This window comes from Squalius cephalus (assembly GCF_949319135.1).
Source record: "Squalius cephalus genome assembly, chromosome: 21".
Classification (NCBI taxonomy): domain Eukaryota; kingdom Metazoa; phylum Chordata; class Actinopteri; order Cypriniformes; family Leuciscidae; genus Squalius; species Squalius cephalus.
In genome coordinates this window covers 19,278,368-19,302,966 of record NC_137142.1, presented here as the reverse complement: position 1 = coordinate 19,302,966, position 24,599 = coordinate 19,278,368, and the positions used below count along the sequence as shown (strand labels likewise).

Sequence of the window (24,599 nt, the reverse complement as noted above, 5' to 3'; positions counted from 1 at the left end):
TGTGTCTTAAAATATTATTATTATTTTATTTCTTTCCTCCTGTTTTATTACTTAATTCATATTTATTTCTTAATGAAAATCTGAATGTTAATGTTATTAAAATATATAGTGGCGTTATTCCGGTCTGCAGTTTCATCAGGACGTCTGCTAGATACTTTTATCATGTGGTACCGGTGACGTTTCCCTGCGCTGTCAAGCTGGACCAATCACAGTCGTTTGCGGTTACACCATAGGCATTAATTCCTTTTTTTTTTTTTTTTTTTTTTTTTGATTGCGGAGGTAATAAACATATTAGTATACCATGTTCAACCATGCATTTAAATATATTACAAACGATTATACTGTCTTCAGTGAGGCAAAAAAAAAACCAAAAACCTTGACATTTAAATGCGGTTCAGGGTTTTGGGCCGCCGAGCGCCCACTAGAGGAAACATTAGACATTTCTCTCCTTTCACCTCCAGAGGGCGGGGTTTCCCTTAAATCAGTAGTACAGCATATTTGCATATTATCAGATTCGCTCTTTTATCGAATGAATTATAATCTAACGGGGCGAATTTTGTGATGGATGTAGATGTTTCCGCTGCAACAAACTAACAGAACAATTACATTTGCCCGATAATTTCTTCAGTCGACAGAAGGCGTAAACAAATGGTGGCAAAATGTTGCAGGCTTCTTCAGGAAGTTGTATATTTGAATCCACTCAACGGGGTGAGATCGATCGAGTTTCCTATTTATTACAGCAGGATCGGGGCGTATTAAAACAAAAAGGTGAGTCTTTTGTTTTAAAGGGTCCACAGTGACAGATGATGGCAGAGATTGCACTGATCTAACGTTACTGGTCAATAGAGCTTCATGTAAGCGTTTTTCTCTCTCCCACCTATCGTTCGGTTTATCATCTATTAATGGCCACTATTTAAAGAAAAAAACAAATCGTGCGATAAGTTTCAATGCATGTCGTTTCAATAGGCAGCTTCTTCCAGACTGTTTCCGTCCGATACCTGTTACGCTTTGAAAGATGTCCTCTAACATGCCTACCTTTTGTAGTTCTATGGTAATTCAGTTCAATTCTCATTTATTTGTATAACGCTTTTCACAATACTTTCACGTTTCAAAATAGCTTTACAGAGAAAATGCATGTGTCTACATTACAATTAGTGGTCTGCTATCAGAGGTCACCTGTGTCTACGTTATGTATTTCAGAAATGTACATATAAATCACACAATCTGCTAACAATATATTAAAGGCAGAAAGCAATGAGCTCATTGAAGTTGCTCATTGATAATGAATACATGTTGTTAACAAATGATTAGGATATAGAAAATGTAGCATTGGTTCAGAGCTTGCTTCATCTGAAGTCCTTGCAGGAGTTAGTGCTCTCTCTTTTCACAGGTGTTGGGCATCTGAAGTCTTCATTAGAGTTTGGATCCAAACTGGAGCTGACATACTCTCTAGTTACCTCAGGATGGGCATCCCGAGACAAAAACAGAAAAGCAAATGGAAAATAATTAGCATTGCTGCTCTTCGTAGCATTAAGCAGATAATCATGTGCATTTGATCTGATCTAACTGGAGTACAAGGTTATGAGATGCATTAAATGAATGCTTGGCTAAAGAGATGCATCTGTAATTAGATTTAAAATGGCAGAGAGACTATAAGCCCCGAACAATATCAGGAAGGCTATTCCAGATTTTAGGAGCCAAATGCTAAAACGCTGTCCCTTCTTTAGTGGATTTAGATATCCTAGGAACTACCAAAAGCTCAGCGATTTGTGACCTTAAAGAGGGTGATGTTTTGTAAGGCGATAAGAGATTGGTTAAATACACTAGAGCTAAACTGTTTAGGGCCTTATAGGTCAGTAGCAATACTTTATAATTGATACAGAACTTAATAGGTAACTAGTTTAGAGATGATATAATAATTGATGTTAGCCTATATGATCATATTTTCTTGACCTAGTAAGAACTCTAGCAGCTGCATTTTGGACTAATTGTAGCTTGTTTATTGATGATGCAGGACAACCAACCAGATAGTAATGCATTACTGTAATCTAGCCTAGAGGTCATAAATGCATGAACTAATTTTTCTGCATCTGAAACAGACAGCATGTTCCGAAGCTTAGCGATGCTTCTGAGGTGGAAGAAGGCTGTTTTTGTAAAATTAAATATGACAATGAAATATGCTTCCTTCATTTGCCAGCAGGATTTGCACCGGCCCACACTGCCAAAATAACCAAAACCTGGTTCAGTGACCATGGGATTACTGTGTAATTACTGTGTGATTTCATGTAATATTCTAATTTTCTGAGATTTTGATTTTGTGGTTTTCACAAGCTGTAAGGCATAATCATCAAAATTATAACAAATAAAGGCTTGAAATATCTCACTTTGCATGTAATGAGTCTATATAATATACAAGTTTCACTTTTTTAACGGAATTACTGAAATAAATCAACTTTTTGAGGATATTCTAATTTTATGACCAGCACCTGTGTGTATATATGTATATATATATATATATATATATATATATATATATATATATATATAAGAAGCTGATTTCCATCTTTAAAAATTGTGAGTTTAGTACTGTATAAAGTATATTAAGACATAGCTCTGGTCCATTAGGCCTAAATAATATTAACAGACACAACTTTGGTTTTGATATTGAATTAGTAAATGTTGAAATCAAGTATTTTTCGTTGTTAGTTCGTGTTAACTAATGGAGCAAACTAATGTTATCTAATGGAAGCTTATTGTAAGGTGTTACCCTGCTAGGCATTAACATCATGAAACTAAGTAAAGCTGCTTTAAACGGTGTATATTGTGAAAAGCACTATACAAATAAAATGACTTGACTCTAAACTTTTATAACTGATGAACAATACAGATACATAGACATCCATGAGAGATTATTTTATGTATACACAACTTTTCCACTGCATGTTTATATTTGAATTGTCAACTTTTTTGTTTTGGGATAGTCACAAAAAACTTTTTCAAAGTCTTTTTTTTTTTTGTAAAGTTTTCACATTTCCCCAGGTTGGGGAGGTTTCACAGCCCTCCACTTTGCTGCTCTCCATGGAAACCGGCCAGTGGCTGAGCTTCTGCTGAACAGTGGTGCTGATCCAAACATTCCTTGTGATGCAGGTCAAACTCCTTTTCACTTTGCTTGCAGGTACGAGAGACCTCATCCATCTTATGTTTGTGATTTTAATTAAAACATCCATCATTAACTCTGCTTCTCCTTAAAGATAATAAGTGCTTACTGTACTGTGTTATTCTAACAGAAATGGCAATATTTATATCATGCACAAAATGATGCAGCATGGTGCAGACTTACAGATAGTAGATGAGCAGGGGAAATCGTCTCTTCATCATGCGGTCGGTGGTGGAAGCGTGTAAGTAACTGGGCCTGTTGCAATAGTGGCAGACAAACTAACACAAAAACACTCAGGATTGTTAAAAAGAATTATAGACTTGTTTTGGTGTATGCTGCATACTTCATTATATTGTTCCTCTATGTTTTTCTCAGTTTCTCTATCATTTTCGTTCTCAGTATTGCCACGCAGTACCTCTGGGAGACTGGAATGTTCCGATTCTCGGATGCAGATAACTATCAGGTCACGCCGCTGCATTTGGCAGCTTCCACGGGAAATACTGATGTAGTCCGGTATCTCCTTAGAGCGAATGTAAGCACTTTTACTTTACAGCACTGCTTGTAGTTCTCTTATAGGGTGCAGCTAGGCTAAATGGCCACCAAAACACTGATAGCCAAGAGCAAAATGGCTGAAAACTGCTATAAATTGCTCCTATCACAATGGAATTTCATTTTATTGGAATGCTATTTTTTTTTCTTTATTTTTTTTGTTAGGGTTAGTTGTTCCTAAGGTTTAAATGTTCCTTAATTGTAAACTAGAACAGACTGTGATTAAAGAGACTTACAATAATAGGCTTAGCTGCAGCACCATCTTAAACTTATATATGTTTTAAAGTCGTCATGAAATGGAAATTGCGATAGTCTTTTCTTCTCTATAGAGTGCTACAGTTTTTCGGAAGTAAAAACTCCATTCATTTCCTCCATAAGGAAATTGATATTGAACGATGACTTATAAACCTTTAAAGACAGACCTACTGTGGGCTTTGAGCTTGTCAATCCAGCCGTCAGCTTACATTATTTCATCTTATTTTTAAAATAATCCTGTTTAACATTGGGATTCCTGGTGAAAACTACATTACCCATGATGCTGTGTAGAACATTACACCAATCAGAGAGTCGGAAAAAGAAACATGGTCCAAAATAGCTCTTTAGCTCCGCCCACTCCCACGAAGCAATGATGTAATCAAGCCCATCTCCCTACTTTTTCAAAATTCTGAAATGTTTGTATGTATATATATATATATATATATATATATATATATATATATATATATATATATATATATGCATATTTTGCAATACACTTAAATATATATTGTTTTTGTATATATAATCAACTTTTGTAAATGAGTAGTTTTATATTTCTCCATTGTTTTTAATTCGATTATGCTGTTCGCAATGCTTCATGGGATTGTAGTTCTTTCCCTCACCAAAACTGTTAAAGGGTACATAACATGCACAGTTTTACCTAATCTCATGTTAATCTTGAGTACCTATAGAGTAGTAGTGCATCCTTAATATATCCAAAAAGTGTTTAGTTTTATTATATTTATAATAGAAAAATACAGCTTTCCGATTCTCTCCGGAAAAAGCCGAGGTCCTGGAGGCGGAGCTATAGAGTCAAGCGGTAGTGCTTGATTTCCAGCAAAAGACAGAAATCTGATCCAGTTGTACTTACATGAATGGGGTCTTTTATCACTGGGACCACTCCACGTTTTAATAGCAAACGATTTGCAAATCCAGCGTCGACCTGGGCCTTGTTAATAAAACATTCGTCACTGAAATGACCAGAACACACAACCGCACTTGGTACACTCCGTTGCTGCCCCGGAAAAACAAACTGCATCCACTGTTCCTGTAACACTGGGTTATTTGGAAAACTGAACACGGTAAGCTTTCCCTCACATCCAAAAACACACTTTTTTGGAGACATTCTTGAACAAATCCTATGCAGCGCTGGCTGCCGATGATTTCCTGTTGAAGCGCGTTGATGTGCACGGTCTCGCTCTCCTCTGGTCGACGTGTGCGCGGGCGAGCTTTTCCGGGAGAAATGCTCATATAAGGAGTTCCACTCTGATCTACGTCATTAGATCCACGATCGAAAAAAAACAGCCGAAACTTGTACCAACCCGGAAGTAAGATTTTCGGCACAGAAATTCTCCGTTATTCGTCCAAAATATTTTTTTTAAACTTTGCACATGTTTAGCATGAGAATCCATCTCTTTAACACTGTAAACAACTCTGAATACATGAAACACCATTGTACCCCCCCTTTAAGTACACAGTCTTGTACCTTTGTCTTTTTGGCCAATTTTGAAAAAAATGTTTTTGCTTCAAATCAAAGTTTGTAGTGTTGTGATTCACCTCGTAGCTGATTGGCTTGGTTTATGGCTTATAACACTTTAACAACTATTTTAAAATCCTTTTGGGAAAAAAATACTTTCGGAATCACTGCCGCTGGAAAAAGGGACGGGCACTCTATCGTGACGTATATCCATTATCCAAGTGAAATGTATGGTGTCCCTGAAGTGCAAATGTAACTCAGAAAACATAATAGCAAATCAGAAAACACAACAGCAAATAAGAAAACAACAGCAAATTATGAAATGAGTTATTATTTGTAGGTCCACACATAAGCCTAAGAATTTGCCTGGAAAAGCCATCGATACAGCCATCAACAAAGCTTGTCTAAGCGGTTTTAACTTGTCATACGCTTCAACGTGCCAGATATAGTTTGGAGTAGTATGTGCATCTCACAAACCTACGCCGAGTCCTCCGTTCGGTTCCTTGTGGGTTTAGCTCACATAACAAATGCATCACAGGTAAATGTTTCACCTGCAATCTGTGCTTCTATTTTTTACCCAATTTATTTCTTTGGGATTCTTGAATTCCTGTGATCTCATGTGAATGACAGGTTGTCCCTCGCGACACTAAACGCATCAGAGAGAAGCGATATTGTTGAAAGAGGGAGGGGGAAGTTGAAAGTTCTGAAATCACAGTTTATTGTTTCAAGTATGTGTTTAATCAATGTATTGTTTATATAGTGCTTCAAGGTCTTTTCTTTTTGTGTCTTTTTGTGTCATCTGTTTATATCTTTAACCAGAGGTGCACGCCAGAGGCAGTTGACCACCAGGGGGCGTCAGCACTTCATGTGGCTGCAGAGAAAGGCATGATTGAGGTGTGCTGGCTACTGTTGAAGAGTGCCGGACTCCACATTTTACACATGAAAAACCACACTGGGCTCACACCTCTAGACCTCTGTAATCAAGGGAATACTTTTAGGTCTGTTGAGAACCAATGAAAAATTTAAAGGCTCTAATTTAACTCAGATTATTTATTTATTTATTTATTTATCTTTCCAAGATTTGTAGAAAAAACATTGTGGAAATTCATTCAAGTAAAAAAAAATGTGCGTGGTCAGACCAGGAATACAAAAAGATTATTTCAATTGACCTTCACTGCAATTAACATATAGCTTTAAATGGGGCATAAATATATATATATGCTGTATATTATTTTCGGTTTGTTTTGATTATTTGTATTTCGCCAGTAATGACATTTTATATCGTTAACAGAATAAGATATCTACTTTTTTCTCTCCCTCATTTTTGTGTAGACATCAGCAGCTCTCCAGGATTTTGACACAATTCAGTCAACGACCGAAAGATCTGATTCCTAAGGACTCATATGGTATCATTTTGTTTCCTGTGGGATTATTGAATTGTAATGATATTCATTGGCTGTAATGTTTATTCATGAAATGAACTGTTCTCCAGTGATGTACTTCTGGGTGCTGTTGTTACCGTCTCTCAGCGGGGCAGCGGTTCTCATTATAGCTGCGGCTCTTGGTGAATATGGGGGTATCTTCTCTGCAGTGCTTTTCCCCTGTATGGCAAAAGTCATTCTTTCTCAGTATCACAGACTGAGCAGCTTTCAAAGGTTAGAGGGTTGTTATTTGAAATTGCTTTATCACCGATAATGTAAGTGATGTTGATGGCGTTATAATAACCTTTTTAATCTTTGATTTGGACTGTAGGTTACCAAACCCTGTTTACCTGGGAACACTGACTGCAGGCCTAATTCATTCCACAGCTTGTTTTCTCTATAAAATTTTACCTAATATCCTTTGCAGATATAGCTTATGTCATCAACCGCTTTTACAAGTTGAATCATTTAGAATGTTTTATGTAAATGTTTCCTTAACTGCTCACGTTTTTGGCCAGCTCATACCCTCTTACACATTTCACTTGTCCATTTTTGTGTGCTTGTCGGACTTTTTTGGAAAGTTCTAAATCAGAACCCAGGACAACTCAAAGAAGCTGACACTGATTCCCGGTTTTCCAGCATAGGAGACTTAATGGAAGCCAGCCAGAGCCCAGCCAGATTCTGTATTTACTGTGAGGTGAGCACTTCTTTAACCAGCACTGTTTGCTGACTAACATACTTTGATAAAGTTCATTTATTTACTGCATTAAAATGGTTTTCTTTGGAGGCTTGGATCACCAACCATTACATTTTATATGTTGTTATTATTATTAATCCAATTCTATTATTATTAATAATACTAACAGTAATATTAATTATTATTATTATTTTCTGTGAAGGCTTGGATCATCAACCAGTTTTGGATGGTTAAACAAATCCTTTAAATACAAATAAAAAAATAATCAAATTGAATAAATAATAATAATAATAATTATTATTATTTAATTTTACTTATTAATAAGTCATATTTAATAATAATACTTAACATTTCCATTTGTATTAATAATAATAATACCATTTTATTATCTTTTCTGTGGAGGGTTGGATCCTCAACCACTTTGGTTAAACAAATCCTTTAAGTAAAATAAACAAATTTATTTAATTAGCTATAATAATAATAATTATTATTATTATTATTATTAAATTTACATTATTAATAATAATACATTATTAATAAAATTACATTAAAAATAATAATACAATTAAAATGTAATATTTTAAATAATTATAATAATTAGCACTGGATCCTAATCTGATTGATGACTAACATATTATCAGAAAGTCAATAAAACTATATATATATATATATATATATATATATATATATATATATATATATATATATATATATATATATATTAGTATTAAACCATTTGTTTGTTAATACTTACAAAAATACAAATTTCTATTCTCTTTCAGCTAATTCAAGTGGACAATTGCAAACACTGCCGTTTGTGTGACGTGTGCATCCAAGACTACGACCACCACTGCCTCTTCCTCAATCAGTGTGTGGGACGGGACAACCACCGCATCTTCATCCTCTTCATCATGTCCATGGTAATGGCTCATCTCATCTTCATCCTCAGTGCCGTTTACTACCTCTACCTGAAATTCTCAGGCTTGCAGCTGTCTGACTGGGGCTCAGTGGTGGGGAAAGAGGCTTGGGTCGTCCTGCTGGCTCTGCTCAACATCCTCTCTCTGATCTGGGTGGGATGGTTGCTATACGAGCAGCTTGATGCCATTTCCATGGGAACCACCACCTACTTTAGGCGGTACGACCACAAGGGGCCTTCTAAAAGACAACGGTTGGCAACAGTCCTCTCTTTTCTGCTTGAAGGGAAAAGAAGACGGGAGCACAGTCAGTCTTTTAGCATATAGAACCTTTAGAGACTTTTTGAAATTATAAAGCAACATAACAGTTTAGTCTGTATCTTATTGTTGTTTATAAAAGCTTGATTACACTACACAGCTATCTGGAGGAGTCAAAGCTAGTTGGCGAAAGTCAGAGCCAGCCTGCAGATTTTGTCCTGTCGCGTAGTGTATGATGGCCACCGATTCCGTTTAACAATATTAAACACAATTTAAAATAAATATATTTCGACTCCCATAAGAAATACATTATTACCTAGAGGTCACTGCTGGTTTTCCAATCCCATAATAGTATTTCTGTACTGTGAATTTTTTTTTTATATGTGAAATATTTTAAATAAACGTCTTTGTGTAAATGTATACATTTTAGTTTCTCATTTTTCTCATTAATTTTTAAGTCAAATATAATGGATGAATGAGGCCAAATAAATGAGAAAACAATCAAACAACACACTGAAAACAGATGGGCAGTTATTTATTGGCATGTTATATTGGGATAAAGTATTTATTTTAATTATTCTACAAAACAAAGTTTTGAAACATCAATTTAATCTTGTTTAACACTAAATGTATCTATTGATTTGAAAGTAATTCTTGACCAGACTTCTATTCTGGCTGCTCTGCCTGCATTAGGATTATGAAGCGCTTGCGCTGCGTTCCCAGCTCTGCTTTTAAGACGGATGTCCATCATTAATCATCTGCGAGGCCTGTGTAGTCTGCTGCTAATTTTCCATTGATTTTGCTGCAGTAATACCGTTCAGTGGGGGAATCTGCAGACCTGTATCATTGGTCTAAGTGACATGGCAATGAATAAATGCATTTTGTTTCAACTGAGTCCTGCTAATGCAGGAGAGCATATTCAACATCTTATCCAAGTCTAAGGTTTGATTTAGGACGGGTCATTTATTGTATTTTCTCAGATGCCCTCAGTCTTTTGCAGTGAATCACTGCATCACGTGCTCATCTTCAGTCCCTCTCCATCACTGGATTAAATGATAATTCAGTCTAAGTGCCAGTTTATTCGGTCCCACGCTATGCTTGTATTTTAATGATCATTGCAGACTTGTACTTTGAGTCTGAATTAAAATTTTAAAGTGCCTTTTTATATTTTCATTTCAAAAAGAATTGTCCTTTACACTTAATATTACATGATTTCAGGGCAAGCACACAGTCGACATTGCCCTAAGCTAACTCGACTCCATAAAGTAATATAGTTATTATACATATTACAATAATCCATGACTTTTTACTGGATTATTGTTACTCTTCATTTATTGTAGTTGTTTAATTAGTGCCATAAAGAGTTGCACAAAATATGTAAAACCATTTGGACAACATCTTACAAATAAGGCCATCATAACAGGCACTTGTTCACTGCACTGCTGTTTTCACTTCTGCATTAGCAGTCGTCATTTCCTTAGATGTGTCTGCCAGTCTACCAACTTTCTTGTGACTTTACACTTCTTAGCTTTTGGAAATTTTTTGGAAATAGTGTTTGTGTTAGAGACGGATTACTGAGTAATTGTCTCGTGAGAAGCACTCTTTTTGATGATGTGAAGATATTTTTCTATAAGTTGTGGATTTATTAGATCTGCATTTAGTTCTGACTTGGCAAAATCATTCTCCTCCCCTCAGTTCCTTTAAGGGAACTGGGAGTCTCTTGGTAGATATCACATTGGTGAACTTTAAACTTATAACTGTAGTTCTCCTTTTACTTACACAGATGTTTGAAGCGGTTAGTTTCAAATGCCATACATGAAGATGTTAAATTGTAAGCCCTGATGTACAACTCTCAGTTTTCACCAAGGAGACCATGGAGATTTTTAGGTAATTAGTTGACTTTAATATTCCTGTTTGACTGAAAGTGATTTGTGTAGTAATTTTCATTTGATTTCAACATCTCTTATATGCAAATTATTTGCAAAAAGGCCTGAGAGCTGAAACATTTGAGTAAAATAAAATGACAAAAGATTTTAAATTTTGAGTGCGAATCACAGACCTTGTTTAACTAAATTATTTGTAACAGTCATAACATTTATATGACCAAGGACTATGTATGTAGTATATTGTGCTTAATTGAATGCTTTATTGTTAATAAGTAATTAGAAGCTTTATCTATTACTATGAGCCTTTTAGCAAAAACTTTTTAAATGTGATTCTCAGATCTTCTGGCATACGGTCACCATATAGTTTTGCAGTCAAAACATTATTACTGTTGCAATTGTTGTGAAATGTTAAATGTGTAAAAGGGATGTTGTACTGTTACTAAGAATATATATTTAAAAAAAAAGTGTTTTATAAATGTTTGTGTTTTATAAATTCATAATCAATGCAACTACTATATGTTAATAATACTGTCAAAGCAAAATGAAGGATTAATAACAATTTAAACCTTAAAATAATAATTACGGTTACACTTTATTTTAATGTGTCATTGTTACGGTGTAATTATATATTTAAGTACTGAGTAATATTAATTAACTACATGTGCTTATTATAGGATTAGGGTTTGGTTGAGGGTTAGTTGCATGTAATTATGCATAATTAACTGTTATTACTATAGTAAGTGCATGTAAAATATGTAACAAGGACACTGTAAAATAAAGTGTTGCCAAAATCACCCACACCTATAAGCTATTATTTTTCTAATCTATTTCAAATGAACAAATTTTAAAGAATATTTACATGCAGCTCCAATGCCAGTTCACAATGACCACGTCCGAAAATTACAAAAGTGCCGTTAAAATAGCTCGTATGATTTCTGCAGTATATGCCAATTCTTCTGAAGTCATATTTTATTTTATTTTTGTTTTGTAGCCAAATTCCATTCTGTCCCTCACAATAACCTATTATATGACTTCAGAAGACTTGGAATATAGCACACACATCATAATAGGTGGACTACTTTTAGGTCGTTTTTGTCATTTTTGGAGGCTTGTTGTATAGAAATATCTGTGTGAAACTTCAAAAATCTATTTTTGTGCTCCACAGAAGAAGAAAAAAACAGCAACAACAACATCATATGGGTCGTAACTAGAGTAAATGACAGAATTTCTAGCAGAACTATTCCTATTACAACTTTTCTGTTGTTGTTTGGAAGTCATTTGAAATGAGGAAAAGCTAGAAAATCAAAAGGCGAATGTAAAGTGAAGGAGAGAAATAGAGAAGTACATACAGTAATACTCACAATCACATGCACATACATTCACCAGATTAAAGAGCCAATTAGGAGGGAGGGAGAATTAATGGCAGAAGCCCTTCTGTTTCTGCTTCACTGAATTATTGAGTGTAATCATCCAGGCCTTTAATGGCTGGTCCGGAGTGGAATTAATTTGGGTGGTGTGGGATAAATAATGCATTATGGGTAAGGGTGGATCTGAGCGTGTGCAAGAGGTCTCTCTCCTCCAGCTGCCTCTGCATGATTAGGGTGGGAGGGGCCGGGAAGCGTGCCGCTCAGTGCAGTGGGACATGAGAGAGAGAGAGAGAGAGAGAGAGAGAGGAAGGGAGGAGGGAGGAAGACAGATGCTGTCCAGAGCAGGCGGAAGAGGTGCAACAGGGCGAGGCTCAGGAGGAGAGAGTAGAGTGCGGATCCCAACATGTGGATGGAGGACAGTGTTGCTCTGCTATGAACACCATGTTAAGCCCCAAGATTAGACAGTCCAGGAGAGGTAAGACTAATATGATCTGCCTTTAATTCTCAGCATCACTGTCATGCATTCCCATCCGTAGCAACACCCTCTTAAAGCTGCGCTCACTACCGGCTCATAGTCCGCTGATCTCATAGTGATGTGCTGTTGAGGATAGTGTATCTCTGAGGCTCCATGGCAGTGATCCAACACACTGGGCGGTTGCTTGGTAACTTGATTAGTGGTTAATGAATGTAAGTGGTCTCTGGCTTTGTGTCACACTCCTTAACCAGGAAGTCATGATTCGGATCTTGACACATGCGAACGCTAATGTTTTATATTGTGATTTTGTTTGACTTTTTCATACATGATGGTGCAGGAAACTCAAGAAGGAGTGTGATCATTATATTTCCATGTCATTTTCTATACATGAACTCATGTTCTATTCTTGGTCTATGATGAATTGTAGTTTCAACACTCAAGGGACTTATAGGTGCAATAAATCATAACAGCTGAATGTCAAACTGTTTCACCTGCATGAGAAAAAAGCTCGCTGACAATAGCCTGTACTGTTAGGGCTTACAGTGTACTTAAACTAAATGTCATATAAAGTGTAAACAGTAGCTTGTAGGTTTATTGATCAGATGGCACTTCACAATAAAGTTCAATATATTAACATTGTTAGTTCATGATACCTAATGCATTAACCAAAGAACAGTACTTTTGCAGTATTTTATGATTAAAAAAAAAAAAAAAAAAAATTCGGTTAATTTAGGATTATTTATTTTAGGTTCAATTTTATTTCCAGGCATTTTTAACATTTCCTGTTCTATAAATTAACAATAGTATTATGAACATGAAATAACTATTGACACGTATATTTACAAATTAAACTATTTTGTTAAATAAATTGGATTATTTATGATACTAAATTGAGCCTTATAGTGCAGTATTACCATTGAACAATTCTATGCACAAAACAGGTGTAATATCATTTTTAAAAGTTGAATGTATAATAATTTCCTGTTTTTTTTCTGATTATTTCTCCTCCTAAATGGAGAATAGTGTTGTCTGCTTCAGCAGTTGTGCAGGAGGCTGTTTGTAGATTGATTTCTGCCCTGCTGTGCAACATAAAGCAATCGGGAGCATTTGAAGCGCACTGTCTGTCTGCTGGGCTCTGCATTTGTCATCTTGCATATGGATTGTGTCACTTTTGATGAGGGTGTTGGGTTTGCCGTGTTTTAAGCAGCCACAGCATATATCCCAGCGCAGGGACACCGCCAGGTTTCATTTGCTGACTGGTGTGTCATTCTGAGTGTCAGAAAATTAAGTGGATTTACAATTGCCTTTTAATTTTGTGCTGTACTTACACTTGATGTGTATATATATATATATATATACACACATACACACACACACACACACACACGCATGTGTATATGTATGTGTGTATGTACAAATGCAAAGGTGAACTCATTGTGCATCTTTTTAGGAACTTGTATTAGGCATTTTTATATATATATAAGTCGTGCTATAATCCTCAAGACAATTATAACAGAGCTGGATTCAAGTCCGTAGTGGAACTAAGGTATAATCCAAAACCATAAGAGCTACACAAGATTCATTATTATTCTGTTCCTCATGCCATACTCAAGGTGTCCTCATAAAACACGTCTTGTACCAAACTCTTTATTACGAGGCTATTTTAAGCAGCCTGATCATTTCAGGCGTAGATTAACTGTTGATATTAATTCTTAATCATTCTCAAAGTCTTCATATTTAGTACCAGAGCCCTGAAAGGATATTTAAAGAACAGACACACAAAAGAAAGGCTCTTTTGTCATTCCCCCCCAAAAAATGAGTCTGAATTAAATATGCATGGGCCTGGTCAGACATCCAGTATTTTTAGACTTTGAACATGTCACAGGAGCAGAAAATCCGACAAATGGAGGAAAACTCTGATGCTGACCCCTCTTCCCGGTCGGTTATTGAGAGTTGGCCACTAGGTTTATGGGTAATAAGGAGAAACATCATTATGTGTGTCCCTGGAGAATGTTGTTTAAAAGGTTGGATCATTTTAGGGGTTTTTCTCCCACCCTCTTCCTTCCATTTGTGCTCTCTCACTCTTTCTCTCCCCATGAGGCTATGAGGTGTACATTTACACTGATGAGGCTTCCATTACTTACAGTGATTGAATCAGAGTGGCAGCGTTTGCAGCCCTTCATTCAGATGGGGAGGCAGAGGAGCAGAATGTGCAGGTCATTCCTGTTATACAGTACCTTTACACTCTGTAACTTAGAAAGAAAGAAAGAAAGAAAGAACGTGTTGTAATTTAAAGAAGTCAAATTATAACGTGATTATTTATGGCAAGAAAATAGTATTTAACAGGAGGGAAAAAAAGCATTGTTCACTTATGTGATTCTGTTTAAAGGGATAGTTCGGCCAAAAATGATATTTAACCCATGATTTACTCACCCTCAAGCCGTTCGAGATGCATATGTCAATCTTTTTTCAGACGAACACATTTTCAGTTATTTTAGAAAATTGGTTATACTGTCAAGTTATGGGGTCCACTCCTTCAAGTCCCAAAATGTGCATGCATCCTTCACAAAAGTAATCCATCATAGCTTCACATTATAACCACTGAAAGATCTAAGACATTTTCTAAAATAACTGAAAATGTGTTCGTCTGAAAAATGATTGACATATGCATCTCGAACGGCTTGAGGGTGAGTAAATCATGGGTTAAATATCATTTTAGGCCGAACTATCCCTTTAACGTTTTATATATAATATTATTCAATTTGTATGTATTTTTATATATTTTTTTTCCATATTGTTATTTATATATTTAAAAAATCACAGAATATTAAAAGAAATCACAGAATTCACAAAATCCATTGCTAATACTAAAGATGTCTGGCTGCGTCTGAAATCACATACTCTCTTGAGTAGGTACTTATTTTTAAGTTAATACTTCACGACTAGTAGGCCTCTGTTCTATGTAGTATGATATGAGTGTGTGTAGTATAAATGTAATCCGGACCTATTACATTCGCCATATGTTGTCATTATCATGTGACCTACCAGCATCAGTTATGTCGCTTCACTGTCATTCACAAATCCTCTCCAGTGGCCTCATGGGATGGTAAAGTGTTCATCATATGCACACTTCAGAATCTCGCCGGAATGATCCGGGTACTTTTTGCCTACTCATTTATGAGTACTGTGAACATTCTTCTTTTTTCACATATTGTTTTTCGCCTACTATCTAGTAGGGAAGTATGCGATTTTTCGGATGCAGCCTTTGTGTTGATGTTAGTCCACCAAAAATGACATCACTTCCTAGATGATGTCATTGAGAAATTGGCTTGTGTTAGTTAAAGGGAGGTTACAAAGGACTAACATGATGAAAAATGAAATTGAGAAGTTGATATTTATTTAATATTTATTTTTATAATATAATATTTCCAATGCAGTCATTTTTTAATTCAGTTGACAAAAGGACTAAATACAATTTAAATCGATTTTTTTATATTATAATTTGCATTAAAATGACAATAAATTGGCATTAAAATGAAATAAATTACATTATTCACACAGATGTATAATTACAATTCACACGTTAAACTGTGAAAATGTGATTTAAATACATATTTTTAATATTTTATGAAAATGCACTGAATAATAGGAATGACCCACTGTGGGCCACTGATAAAGGCTAGAAAAAAATCCATCATGACTTAGCAAATAAGAGCAGTGGGACAAGACAGAAAGAGGGAGATCCAGAGTGATCCTGAACACGGCTGTACAAAGGAAGCTTGGGAGTGCACTCTCACGTTTACTGCTATCCTGCTGCTCTCAGCACACCGGAAAGAAAGGATTGATTTTTCCCTTCCGGCCCACGAGCTGCTTGTGTCACTGGGCATGCCTCTCAAAAAACAGCTACCTTTTCTGATCAGATGTCTCTGGTCAACAAGAGGAATTTAAATTCATGAATAAGCCCAATTTTGTATTGCTTTTGAGGAACCTGTCATAAGGCATACATGATACATCTTGTTTTCAGCTGTGGTGGGGAATTGCTGGCATTGCCAAACACATCTAATCATTTTTTATGAGCATTCTGTGCATATGCTTGTCCAAACTAGTGGAGGCAAATTCACTTGGCTTAGATTGAGCAGAATGTAATTGTGACATATAATCTAATGTATGTATGTGTGTTTGCGCTTCCAGCTAGGTCTAAGAGCATGGTCATGGGGGAGCTCTCCAGGCCGTCGTCCCCCAGCCTCCAAGAGAGGGCGCTGAAAGCAGGCTGGCTTAAGAAACAGCGCAGCATCATGAAGAACTGGCAGCTGCGCTGGTTTGTGCTCCGGACTGATCAGCTCTACTTCTACAAGGATGAGGAGGAAACCAAACCACAGGTACAGTGGGAGGAGGACAGACCAACCTGAGGACTTAGAATAAGGATACATGTTTTGTTATAATATCATTTATCTGAAATATAAGGTTGTCTTTTTTCCCTCAGCCACATTAATCAAAATAAAATCTGACCCTGTTGTGTCTAAACAGTGTGAAGTTAATGTTCCAAAAATAGATTTAAAAAAAAAGAAGAGACCTTGACCTCTTATTTCATATCTGATCAATAACCCTACCTCTAAAAAATCAATATGTTATTCCTCTTACTGATTTAAGCATTGATTGTGAGAGAAATAATGACTTCACTATTTTCAAGTTCAACCCCTCGACCCACAATACACACCATCTATTCTACAGGATATTGGACTTGTATCAGTGGGAGGGACAACACTGTATTTTTATTTTATTTTTCAGAAAGTGATCCTAAAAGTTTTACACTCTTAAAATGTACGCATTTCAATGCATTAGATATTTTAAGTGCTTCAATAATTTTTGAGCCACTGTATGTTAAAAGTTTATGAATATATATATATATATATATATATATATATATATATATATATATATATATATATATATATATATATATATATATATATATATAGGCTACTATTGTTCAATAGTTTTTTTTTTTTTTTTTTAAATGAAAGAATTGTATACTTATATTCAGCAATGATGCATTAAACTAATCAAAGGTGATAGTAAAAGCATTTTAAAAAAATCTATTAAAAAATACTGCTCTTTTGAACTTTCTGTTCATCAAAAGTCAGATTCCACAAAAATATATTTCAAATGTGATGGTAATAAGAAATGTTTCTTGAGCACCAAATCAGCCTATTAGAATGATTTCTGAAGGATCATGTGACACTGAAGTAATGATGCTGGAAATTCAGCTTTGCCAACTCAGGAATAAATTACATTTTAAATATTAGAATGGCAAACATTTATTTTAAATTGTAATAATATTTCACAATATTACCGTATTTTTGATCCAATAAATTCAGACTTGATGAGCATTAGAGATGTCTTTCAAAAACATTACAACATTTTTTAACCTTGTAATGTAACGTATACATTATAAAAAAATTTTTTAAATACTCGACACCACAAAATATAAACAATATTTTGTAGCCGAAAAGGATTTTTTAAAACAACAGCTAAATAAATTTGTTTGTCATTTTCAACTCCCCTAAACCCCTTTTCCCTCGTTGCTTCTCGTGTATTTTTTGTTTAAAATTATGAAAGAGTTCATGCGAAATAGTTGATATATTGTATCTTTTTTTGTGTGAGTTGTACGCATGTTATTTGATTTAGTTTTATTCCGAAAAATAATCACCAAAAATGAAGTAAAAAAGAAAAACGTAGAAAAATAGGAAACTAAATATCACATATACACTAGGGATTCATTCTCCCCTGTCAGCGAGGCTTTGGAAACAAAGCTCTGTCCTCCACTGTCTCCATTACAGCAAGATGACATCAGCGTGCTGTTAGCCTGACAAACTCATTTGGAAACAGCATGCCCTCCTGCTTGGCTGTAGTGTAAGTCAAAGCATTTAGCGGATACAGAGCAGCTGACCTATGACCCCTAATGCAGCATGACTTTACTCTGGCTCGTCCATCCTTCGATTCGTGTTATTCTCCTCTGGAGCCCATAAACTCCCTGTAATGCTCCTGCTCTCTTTCTCTACCCCCCTCCCCCCTGACCCCACCCCACCTCCATCACAGCTAAATTCAATCTCCTCTGCAGAAATGTGCCCAGCTTGCATTTGAGCGTGTAACCCTATAAGCATTTACCCTTATCAATGCATACCCTCTGAAATTTCATTTAACTGTATCTGAATGGGAAAGAGCGATGCGAGCTTGCATTGCTGTGTTAATGCAGTGAAGGATGGAGGATGAGCTAAAGGAGGCTGGTGCATAATTTATGATTTGACTGTTGTTGTGTCTAATTATGCATGACTCAGCATTACTGATTACGGTGAAAAATTAGGCCACGCACACAATAGAGAACTCAAATCACACAATGCCGTATCTGCCCTGAAGTACAACCCCCCCCCCCCCCCCCCCCCCCCCCCATAGGTTCTTATTAGCAACACAAATCAATAATCAAATTACAATAGACTAATGGAACACTGATCTCCAGTTATCACTGCAGAGAAATTGTTCATTATGCTAATGCTTTAAAAGATAAAACAGCTTAAAATGTTGAACAGTTCTAAAACCGAGTGACTTGGACACGAACTGTGCTGAAGACGTGACTTTCAGCCCTCTTTTCACTGTAAAGTCATCTTTTCGGTCTGTTTCCCTCCAGGGATGTATCCCGTTGCAGGGTAGTCAAGTCAACGAGCTGACAGCCAATCCTGACGAACCTGGGCGGCATCTTTTCGAAATAGTTCCAGGTAAGAGATAATTAAATACTCCTGAATCTTTCTGTGGTCTGATTTAAAAACCATTTAAATGGTTTGTGGCATCAGGGCTTAATCTGTGCATGTTATATTTATACTCGGTATGCTCTTGGTCCTACTTGTCACTCAAGGAGGAATATAATGGCAAAGTAAGAAAACAAACAAGGCACTGTGCTCACAGGCTTGCATATTGTTACTGATGAAATACAGCTTCCTCATTACCAGAGGTAATCACTAGAGGGCATGAGGTGTCCTCTGAGGATTCATGAAGGACATTCGTGAAGACTAAAAGCCATTCATTTGCAAAAATGCTGACCACCTACTGTGAGGTTCAAAAGTCTGAGACCGCATTGAAAACCTTTACACCTTAAAATGAAAAAGATGAACATCAAATTAAAAATAAAATTGAAAAATGTATGATGTTGAAAAGGATGCATAAGAAATATTTAAGACAAGAAAATGTAGGACATTGCAGCCTGAATGTTAGGTGGACATACTGAATTTTGTAAAATTATGAAATCTGAATAAATTTTTTAATTCAACTTTTGACTCTAGTTGTTATGCTAATAATATAATGTAGTGTATTAACATATTTTCTTGTAAAATAGAAAATAATAATAAAAAATGGACCTTTTAGATAACACTTTAGTATTAGTCCCTCCATTGACAGTCTATGCAACTACCACTTTGACGATCACTTTATGAACTTTTTGAAGTGCCAAAGTGGTAGTTGCATAGACTTTCAATGGAGGGACAGAAATATCTCAAATTTTATTCAAAATATCTTCATTTGTGTTCTGAAAATGAACGAAAGTCTTGAACGACATGAGGGTGAGTAATTAAAAATGGTTAAGTCTTACTGGTTTGTCTGTTAAGTTGTCACTTAGCTTGTTTGCCACACGTTATCCAACAGTTATTCACTTTTGGAATGCCACATATGAGCAATAATATATGATAAGCCAGAATTCCTAATTCAAAGCAAACAATCTGTGGTGTCACATGGGTCACGACTCACGCTACGGATGCAGCAGGATGTTCCCGTGGGACAGACTCTGCTGAAGTGTCTATTGTTTGCGTGTACTCTGGGAACCTCTGCATATCATATCATTTTGCACACCCTGACCCAGTATCTCATAAGCAAAGGACGTGACCTTAGTAAACCTTGAATTCGGTATGGAGTGTCATAGGCTAACTTGAGCTGTTGCAGGCAGTCCCCTCATATGGGGGCATTCCTTGATTAAAATAAAGAAATTTGCATGTGTGGTCCACAGTGGAGATTCATGCTTTTACTGCATTCACATTCACAGCTGCTTGTTGTCGAAACCCAGGAGAGCGATCATTGACTGTCAAATATTAGAAAATCTCATACACTGTATTTTGAAGTGTGACAGCTGGACTTTTTTCTCAACTTATCCGTGGCCCTAACAGTCGCTTTATTCATACCCTTCTGTAACTATACATTGCTAGAGACACTTCTTTTTAAAAACGTGATGTTAGGTTTTGATGCTAAGTTTAATGATATTTTTGCAGAAATCCTAAATGAAAAATCTGTTTGCATTATGTAACTCATCTGCTAGGGTCAAGTTTATATAGCTGTGGGTGATGTTAATGTTGTTGTCTTTGTGCCTCTTATTGGGATATTTTTATTTAGGTGCCTAGCAACACGCGGACTCTCTCTCGTCTTTGTCGTAAAAAGACTGATGAGAGAATTCTTTCATTTACTAGAAGTAAATATCACAAGCTGTTGCTACAGCAATCAAACCTGAACGTAAAAGTTCAAACTATACCAACACGTGACTTGGCATTCAGGACCAAGGTGTCTGTGTTATTTTCTGAGAATCTAAGCGCTTAGTCATAATTAACTTTAATACTTTAATGTGATGCTGAAGCAAAATCTAAGCATGAACAAGTACATGATGGAATGAAAGAAAGAATAAATCATTAATGTTATACACCACCGTTCAAAAGTTTTGAAGTCAGTAATGTTTTTTTAATAAATACTTTCTTTCAGCAAGGATTCATTAAATTGACAGTAATTCAAAAAGTGACAGTGAAGACATTTATAATGTTACAAAAGGTAGTAATGATGCTGAAAATTCAGCTTTGCCATCACAGGAATAAATTGCATTTAAAATATATATTAAAATCCAAACAATTCTTTTGAATTGTACTATTATTTCACTATATTACTTTTTACTGTTTTTATACGATAGTTTTTAAGACTTCATACTTAAGTGAAACATAAACTGCCATGCTTAATCACACTTTCTGTGTAAATATAAATCTGAACAGTCATTGATTATTTGGCATGAAGAGTGGACACAAAAACCCTGTCTTGGTGGTCTTGCATTTCAGATAATTGAAATTGAGATTAAAAGTTCATAAAGGCTAAATCCCCTGAGAGTTTTTGCACACTTCTTAGGAGTTCGAGAAAGAATAGCTCTTAAAAAGGCCAAACAAAAGGCAAGTCTTAGCATCTTCCGCTGAGAATGAAGCATGCATTAGTTGTTGAGATTCAACACTGGCCTCCATTTATACATTTTTTTACATTCTGCAGTTCATTTCTTTCACCTTGACGATTATTGTCACCCCTATAATCCTTTTGCAAGGTGGACACTGAACTTCTCGGTATAATGGTGTTTTGTTATGTACAGCAAACTAAACCCGCTTTCCATAAGTCCTGGTCTTTTTAAATCAGTCACTCAAACAATGGCTCTATTTACGCCTGGTCTCAACACAAAAGCATGACTGCAGACTGGAGTAGGAAGGTCTGATCCGAGCATGTCCTTACAGCTGACAGAAGCATCACGCTCTGTCTGTGAAGATTGCAGTTTGGTACATTAAAAGCTCAGATCTAAAGCCTTCTGGCAATGTGCAATAAAAGCATCTGTGTAACACACAAAGCCCCTTGTGGTCTCTGAAATGTCTTCAAAGAGGGGAAGTTTTAATTAATAAGCCGTTAGATTTAATAGGGGAAAAGATCCAGGCAACATGCAGAGATTTGTGCGTCAGGCTTACAGAAATGTTCAACCGCCCTCTTATGTGAAGTCATATCAACCCCCAACAACACACACACACACACACACACACACACACAGATTGATTAGCCAGGTCTGTTTGTGTTTGGGGGGGGATGTTTGGCAAAGATGAGCACTGTGGTGGCTCTGCTTATGAGGGTGAGCGAGGGCGAGTCTGACAGACCAGGGGGGCGGGGAAGAAAAAGGTTGGGAAAAAAAAAAGAGAGAACACAACAACTTCTTTTTTTGAATGAATGAATGAAGCAGACGGAGGACTTGTTTTTCGGGTTTCTGGTGGTGATGGTACTGTGGGGTTCTTTGCGCTCTCTCTTTCACTTCTTTTTCTTTTACTCTCCTATCCTCTCTATCTTACTCTGTCCCATGCACAGTTTTCCCCTCTCCTCTCTCTCTCAATCGCATGCATCCAGCACACACCTATGTTGCGTATTTACCTTCCAGGAAGGCCAGAGATGTAACTAACATGGCACAGCTGTAGCGCTGCCCTCTTTGGCACCCGTGTGCCAACATGGGACTCGGTTGCCGCAAGCTGCAGGAGCACCGATCTGTTCACGCTAAGGGTAAGGACACACTTTCCTCATAAGGACGGCAACTTATATGGATCGGTTTGTGAGATTTACCGTGGTGGAAGAACAGTACGGCGTTTATAGCAGGAAAGGAATTTATGGGCGATGGGAGTTTTGTTTTTTAACCTGTAAATCATCTATGTTGGATCCAGCTGCGGCTTGTAAGGACTGTAACATCTGGAGTGTCCGATGCATGAAAAAGATCCAGGAAGCTGTGGCTTTGTGAGTTGTGTATTTTTGGAACAGGCTGTGAGGAGTGGAGCTGCTGCTGGTGAGGTAGTCTTGCATGAATGTGAGGGCCTGTAATTTTGCCTGAGCTATGCTGAAAGGTGTTCGTCTGCTCTCTGAGCTGAAACTGACACTTTAACCCTTTCCTTGCTCATTTTGATTCACATTTCATATGAAGTTAGTTCATGAATGATTGTGATGTGCCAATACGGCTGTTTCTATTTGTATACTATTTGCAGGTGTATACGTTTTACAGATGGGTTCCAGGAGGCACTAGGAAATGCTTTGATTTTGCTGTGTTAAACCAAAAGAGAAAATATGACTTTAAAAGTATATATTGGGGCTTTCAGAAGATTTAAAAAATAGATTGAATTATTTTAACATGTTAAATGTAATTTATTCCTGCATTGGCAAAGCTGAATTTTCAGCATCATTACGCCAGTCTTCAGTGTCACATGATCCATCAGAAATCATTATAATATGCTGATTTGCTGCTCAAGAAACATTTCTTATTATTATCAATGATACGCAAACAGTTTTAAACTAAACCTTTAGTTTAGGGGCCAATTCTCGCTATTAACTAGTTGCTTATTAGCATGCATATTACTAGGATATTGGCTGTTTATTAGTAGGCTACTTATATTAACGCCGTATTCTGCATGACCATATTCTACATTCCTTAATACTCAATACCTAAACTACCTCACTAGCTATTAATAAGCAGTAATTAGGAGTTCGTTGTGGCAAAAGTCATATAATACCCTAATCTAAAGTGTGAACTTGAAAACAGTTGTGCTGCTTAAAGTGTGTTGAATAGAAATGAATAGAAAGTTCAAAAGAACAGCATGTAATTGGAATAGAAATCAAATGAATGCTGTAGAATCACATTATTAATGTCTTTTCTGTCACATTTGATCAATTTAATCAGTGCATCGCTGCTGAATAGTATTAATAAGTATTCAAATCTTATTGTGTACAGTTTATGTACTTGCTCTGTACTTGTTTCACTCTTATCTCACACATATTATTTCACTCTATTTACTGTCATTGCCCCATTTTAATATCTCAGCCATTCAAACCAATGTGCAGTTATAAAATACTGTAAGAGGTTCTATATTTCTCACAGTGCTTCAGTTTAAAACTAAGCTACTTGTTTTCTCACCTATACAGTATCGATTGTTTATAGTGTATGTATAAACATGTAATGGCCATTTTAATAATGGCAATGCTAAATATTATTTAGTATAAATAAGTTAAAAAGAACATTTCTTTTTTGATGTCAGTGAAGGGGTACATAAGATAAAAATGGTTGAAACATTTTGTCCCTGCTTTATGTTTAATTAAACATCTGTCATGTAGACATAACCATGGATATCCCTCTTCTTAAGTTCATAATAATCCTTGCATTTCTCTACAAAGTAAAAACACACAGGAAGAACTAATGGCTGTCAGAATGTAAGGAAGCCATTGTGGGTCAACTGATTTTATGACAGTGGGAGTCATGGGGGCCCATCAGGAGAGCAGAGACTCAC

The 24,599-nt window shown here is 36.1% G+C and overlaps 2 protein-coding genes across 6 annotated transcripts in view; both read left to right on the top strand.

Annotated features, from left to right (window-relative positions):
- Window positions 1-453: 453 nt before the first annotated feature.
- Window positions 454-9,152, top strand: LOC307149585 (uncharacterized protein). Of its 2 annotated transcripts, none has more exons than XM_079855970.1 (10): window positions 454-768; window positions 3,040-3,175; window positions 3,288-3,398; window positions 3,557-3,689; window positions 6,261-6,439; window positions 6,774-6,847; window positions 6,934-7,096; window positions 7,194-7,276; window positions 7,369-7,559; window positions 8,342-9,152. In XM_079855970.1, exons 1-10 carry the CDS (start codon window positions 660-662, stop codon window positions 8,798-8,800), a joined length of 1,638 nt encoding a protein of 545 aa, XP_079712096.1. In that variant the 5' UTR covers window positions 454-659; the 3' UTR covers window positions 8,801-9,152. The 2 variants fall into 2 exon arrangements, with proteins under 2 accessions (XP_079712096.1, XP_079712097.1); XM_079855971.1 differs by having other exon boundaries at window positions 517-768; window positions 3,023-3,175.
- Window positions 8,420-24,599, top strand: part of arhgap22a (Rho GTPase activating protein 22a) — a 30,573-nt gene continuing 14,393 nt past the window's right edge. The window contains exons 1-3 of one of the 4 annotated variants that reach the window (XM_079855968.1): window positions 8,420-8,479; window positions 16,651-16,838; window positions 19,145-19,232. In XM_079855968.1, coding sequence (XP_079712094.1) covers window positions 16,665-16,838; window positions 19,145-19,232 — 262 coding nt within the window. In that variant the 5' untranslated portion in view covers window positions 8,420-8,479; window positions 16,651-16,664. Of the gene's footprint in view, window positions 8,480-10,519; window positions 10,619-12,300; window positions 12,460-16,650; window positions 16,839-19,144; window positions 19,233-22,503; window positions 22,559-22,714; window positions 22,834-24,599 lie in introns of those variants that run through there. The other 3 variants (XM_079855964.1, XM_079855965.1, XM_079855966.1) reach the window with 3 other exon arrangements.

Coding starts and splice junctions, on each gene's coding strand:
- LOC307149585 (XM_079855970.1), top strand. CDS start 660: ATGTTGCAGGCTTCTTCAGGAAGTTGTATATTTGAATCCACTCAACGG. Junction 7,097..7,193: donor AGACTGAGCAGCTTTCAAAG/GTTAGAGGGTTG, acceptor TTTGGACTGTAG/GTTACCAAACCCTGTTTACC. Junction 7,560..8,341: donor GATTCTGTATTTACTGTGAG/GTGAGCACTTCT, acceptor ATTCTCTTTCAG/CTAATTCAAGTGGACAATTG.